This window comes from Apium graveolens, chromosome 4 (genome assembly GCF_009905375.1).
Source record: "Apium graveolens cultivar Ventura chromosome 4, ASM990537v1, whole genome shotgun sequence".
NCBI classification, from domain to species: Eukaryota; Viridiplantae; Streptophyta; class Magnoliopsida; order Apiales; family Apiaceae; genus Apium; species Apium graveolens.
This window is the reverse complement of record NC_133650.1, coordinates 1253613-1259153: the sequence shown is the minus strand read 5'-3', so window position 1 is coordinate 1259153 and position 5541 is coordinate 1253613. Positions and strand designations below refer to the sequence as shown.

Sequence of the window (5541 nt, the reverse complement as noted above, 5' to 3'; positions counted from 1 at the left end):
CATTTGCTAACAAACTTAAATATAAGAGTTCTGATATTTTTTCCTATATATAAGATAAGGTAAGACTTGTGGATTGTTTAAAAAGTTGAGTTCAATCAATAAGATACTTAAAAACTTCCATGTCGTACTTTCAATTTGTTTACTTTCTTGTATATATTTTCAGCTTGTAGTTGTACGCAAGAAGAGGTCAACAAGGCTATGAAAATAGTAAAAAGGTACAAAAAATATGCTATAGAAGTGAGCAAAACTCGTTCACAAAATTGTTGCAATCCTCAAAGAGCACAAGATTGCAATTGATGATTGTTTAGTGAAGGAAATCACAAAACTAGCCAAGGACTCGTTTATAGAGGTGCTTTGTGTGAAACAGAGGCAATTGTACAGATGATATCACAGGTTTGATTTTCTGACCAGCTTCTTTATTATAAATCATTGTCCTGCTTATTTAGTTTACTAACAATATATTAATCTTCTCTAATTTCTAGTATATTAAGGTTTAGTAATAGTAATGGATATATTTGTTGTAACGTATAGCCTTTGTTTATACTTGAACACCTATTGAGAATATTAGCTTGGTAATTAATCTCCGGGATGACATGGTTAATGTTATTGTATAGGAACCATTTAAAAATCAGATTATTATGTCCAGTTTATTTAAATACTAAATTACTTTGAAACCTATGTATGCTAATTACAATAAATTAGGAATAAATTGCTTTAATTACAATAAAATTTTTCATGACTTCATTATAAGATTATAAATCTCATTCCATTATATCCCAGTGAACATAATTTTAATGTCTTTATCATGACTTCATGTAAGGATTTAATTTAATTTTTTTTAAATTAAATCAACAAATTGTTGAGAAAGCAACTTCTAGTTTAAGTGGAGGTGAATTTCATGCATTAGCTTGTGGTGACAAGGAAAAAGATAATGTTTATATCGGGCTCACGGTTGTGTCTGGTATACTCTTCGGTACTATTACAGTATCACTATGTACTATCAATAAAGTTAGATGATGTTGTGATTTTCTGACTTTGTAGTCTTTTCTATTTATGTATTTCTCTTAGCTTTTATCATTTTTGCTTTTAGACCACGAAAATAGTGTGAAAGATGTTTCTAATCAGCCAACTGGTGATCAAACTTTAAGCCTCGTAACATGTCCTCCATGCCAAATCCCAGAAAGACATACGGATGGCACAGGTAAACCTAAAATTAAAATTTATATTCTTTTTTTAAAAAAATCATTGATTTATGTAAATATGAATTTAATTTGAATACAATGTGAAAGTTTTACAATATATAATGTGTATGGTCTGGAACAGTTGACGATGAATCAGCAGGCAAGGAGTTGACTAATGTTTGTGTTCCAGTACCTGGTAGTAATGTGGCTGCAAATAATGTTCTTGCGAATGGGTGCCCACATCAAAAAAGCAGCAGTTCTGGGGATGTGTGTCATGCAGAGAAAACTAATTGCCTTAACGAGGATACAAGGACTTTAGTAGTAAGTAATGAGGCATCCAAGAAAGATGTAGATATGGACACTAGTAGAAGTGTTAAGGAGGCTGGAGCTCAAGAGCAACCTTCCGTTGAACTTCACACTGAACAGGTTGAATCAACAGCTACTGCTAGTTTTACGCGCCGGAGGAAAAAGGTGCGGTTGATTGCTGAACTTCTTAATGTAAATGGTGAAGAAAAAACTGACCAGTTAGTTTCTAGCAAGGCAATGCGCAAAGAAGTTGCCCCTCCAGCTTCGACTTCTGGTCAACGAAAAAGGAAGATAACTCAGGAGCCTTCTAAACGGATTAAACTGCCTAGTAGAGAGGCCAAAAAGGCCCGAACATATAAGAGAGATGCAAAGACCACAATCGCTACCATCCATATATCTGATGCGGATTCAGAAGGAGATCGCGTATCTGCAGGAACAGGCTTCTGAAGTCCTATTCCTCTGCAGCAAACAGGGAACGGGGCCTGTTCATCTAAATTGAATTCTCAAAAGAGCATGCCGAGTGGAAAATTTAAGGATGACCTGGGGCTTGATCTGTCACTAAATAGCTACATGGAAGTTGACAAGATCAACACCCCAGATCCGCAGAAAAAAACCGTGCTCAGTTATGACCTTCGGAGTAAAGAAGGCAATTGTATTGGTCAATCATCAGCTCCAAACCTTTCCTTTAGTAAAGATATAGTGGGTGATATTAGTGGAAAAAATGCGATTGTTTAGAGCAATAATTTTGATGGTGATGTGTTGTTTCTGTGTAATAATGACCAGGTTAAGCCACAAGTGAGTTTTAACGTAATCCTTAATAGTGGATTTTTTTCCTTGCGTTATTTTCTCCATCTTGTTATACAAATGCTCTACTGGTAGTTCTTTAAACTGAAGTCACTGTTGCATAACATATTTCAGGGACATGGCCCTCTTCCTGGTGGGAGTATTGGTGGAATTGCTGGATCTGTAGGATCAGCACCTACTTCATCTCTTCCTGCTGCAACTACACCCATAGCGCCTGCAGCTTCTGGAGGGGGTACACCAAATGCTGGTGAAAAATTTGGTCTTTGGCTCTTTGTTCTCTGATTTTAAATCTTATAGATACTTTTGCATCTCAACCATTACACAATGCATATATACAATCCATACAAATATATATCCATTTCAAACAGAAACTAACTGAAACAGAGTGGCTCTCTGATATCAACAATGGCAGTCTCATCACTCTCACTAGCCTTGCCCTCCACAAGTCTATCAAACAGGATGAGTTCATGCTGTAACCATGTTTATTATTCGAACTTATCATTATAGCTTATGTTCTCTATTTAGTTTCAGCTTAATGTGGCACACTCAAGATTCACTTCAAAGCCTTCTGCAATCAATATTAATGCCTGCTCCAGTGACACAGCTTCTGGGGAAGAAAGTAAGCTGAGAATTCTAAATTTTGTTTCTCTTTCGGGATATTTAAATGCTTATCTTTGTAGTTATTTTTGTATTTTCTAACATGTTTTTAGGGGAGTGAATTTACATTTATTTTGTTAACTGCAAAATAGTTCAATTTATTTCATGTGAGTTCGATGTTTCGTTGATAGCCTAGTGTCAAAACTCCATCCTCCATGGAGAAAGTTATAAGTTCGATTCTCATTGCCAGTTGGGGTATACTTCAAAATCTAGTGCACTAAAGCATATGTTATACTGAAAAAACTGTCAAGCCCTCAAGGGATTATATAAGGGATGTATGTGGGGTTTTTATTAGTTGGTCAAGTATACATCCTTTTCTTTGGTTGAGTTGTCAAGTTTGATTAGGCATTCATTTTAACAAATAGAGTGGTGACTAAAATTAATGAATGGTGTAGAAGTCCATTGTTCTTATCTTCTTCAGTTTAAGCTAGAATCCCATTATTATCATCTTCTTTAGTAAAAGGTGCTTGACTACAGAAAAGCTTTGTTCATAATATTATTAAATGATTGCATATATTTGTTTGTGCTTATACATGTGAATATTATTGCAGGAAGTTCTAAGAGAAGGCCACTATTACTAGGAGTCGGGGCCCTTGCTTTGAGTCTACTCCCTGTAAATTCTGTGTTGGCTGAAGGTATCATGGTTGGTAGCTTATCTCTATTCGAGGATTTAATAGATCAAAATTATGAATGTCTAATCGTTAAGTTTGTTCATCTCAAACAAAAATGAGATTATGCATTGTTAGGTCAGAGTTGACTACATAGAATAGAGTTGTGTGCACAGTTTCTGTTCACTAACCAGTGTGTTTTGATCTTGAATTGGTTTTAAGTTGTATTTTTCTCTTTTTATGTTCACCAACAGTTTCTTTTCACTAATAATTGGTTTCTGATCATGAATTGGTTAAAACTTGTATTGTTTTCATTTTTATTCAGGGACCCCAGCAAATTATGATTTTTTTACAGACTTATCAGATGGCTATTCATATGTTTACCCTTCAGATTGGAGGGTAAGAAAACTTACTAGTTTCTTGAAATAATAGAAGATGAGATGTAGTTTTGTCTCCTGTAAGTTAGCCTCATCACTCAAAACTCAAGTTATAGCTGATCGTATGCCTAATCGATTGATTGATTACAATACACCATTTTATTACAATATGAATTCTATACATGCAGGAAGAGATAACATAGTTGAGAAAGAGAGCTGATGAGTTTCTGTGCATGTTTAATAAAGTTCAAAATGAGAGTAAAGACAGATTTAAAGAAATAGAGGAATCCCGGTTGAAACTGGCACAACTACAGACTACCCTTGAAAGGTAGTTGCACAATTATAATTCAGAGGAAAAAAAGGTCTATGTATAAACTCTTGACAAGTCCTTAGTTAAAAGAGTCTGGAAAACTAAGTTATTTTATTGTTATTGGTTGAGATGTTTATTTTAGACTTGGAATGTATGTCCGAATTGATTGTTGGAATGTTGTATGTTAAGAAATTTGGTATCAATATAGCTTTATGTTTCTGTTGGATATTTTTGGTTGGATGTTGCATTGTTATGTATTTTTTTGGTTGTGTAAATGTAATTGGTTCATGTTGCTGTAAAACAGGACCACGATGGCATGTAATTTACACCACATTAACATCACAATGGTAAATGTTAACCGATGTAAAGAATGTACAAAAGACATCATATAAAATAATATTAAACAAAAAAGAACTAAAAACCGATGATAAATAGTCATTTGACATCGGTTCTGAAAAGAAACTCAATGTATTTTAAGTCAAATAACATCAGTTAGAGAAATTGGCTGATGTTAAATAAAAAGATTTAATATCGGCTTCGTGAAGAACACCCATGTCTTATACATCATTTCACATCGGGGGGCTAATTTAACCGATGTCTGATCAAACATTTCACATCGGGCAACTAATCTAACTAATGTCTGATCTAGCATTTCACATCGGTTTGTTCGAAAAAAATTTAATAAATGGCTTTTAGAGCTTGTAGGTTTCATGATTTAATGGATAAATACCTCATAATATACTCATATTCACCTAAAAATACTGTAATATAAGCTGAAATTTGTTGCAAAAACATCACATTTAATCTTAAAACCGATGTATAGCACTGCAATAAACATCGGCTGTTAACCGATGTCAAAGGCTAATGACATTTAACATCACACGCGAAGACATCGGTTCAGATTTTTTTTAACATCGGTTCTGAACCGATGTCTGATTCCATATTTCTAGTAGTGTTTTAGGAGTGATATTATTGGCCTCTTGTGTGAGCTAGACTATGAAATATGTGGCCACGCTCAAATGTTGATTTGATATGATAGTCTACTCATTGATCAAGGAAACTTGGATTAAACTATGATGAGGATGACATATTACATGCTTCTAGTTTAATTTATAATATTTGGTTAAAGGGATGAAATTACATTGTACATTATTCACAAAAGATTTAATCGATCACCGATTCAATTATTATTACTTGGGTATCAATGATGTATTACTAGATGCCGCTCATTATTTATGATTTTAAATTAGATTTAAAATTCGTTGCCAACGTAATAATAACCTATAGGGTCACACACT

At 34.0% G+C, this 5541-nt stretch overlaps 1 protein-coding gene across 1 annotated transcript; it reads left to right on the top strand.

The window, feature by feature from the left end:
* Positions 1 to 364: 364 nt before the first annotated feature.
* Positions 365 to 4469, top strand: LOC141717424 (uncharacterized). Its single transcript, XM_074519477.1, has 8 exons — positions 365 to 393; positions 1091 to 1201; positions 1324 to 2282; positions 2406 to 2538; positions 2817 to 2910; positions 3500 to 3583; positions 3882 to 3955; positions 4122 to 4469. Exon 3 carries the CDS (start codon positions 1536 to 1538, stop codon positions 1932 to 1934), a length of 399 nt encoding a protein of 132 aa, XP_074375578.1. The 5' UTR covers positions 365 to 393; positions 1091 to 1201; positions 1324 to 1535; the 3' UTR covers positions 1935 to 2282; positions 2406 to 2538; positions 2817 to 2910; positions 3500 to 3583; positions 3882 to 3955; positions 4122 to 4469.
* Positions 4470 to 5541: the final 1072 nt, after the last annotated feature.

Excerpts from the sequence above, each read along its gene's own strand:
- LOC141717424 (XM_074519477.1), top strand. The coding sequence starts at position 1,536 with ATGGACACTAGTAGAAGTGTTAAGGAGGCTGGAGCTCAAGAGCAACCT.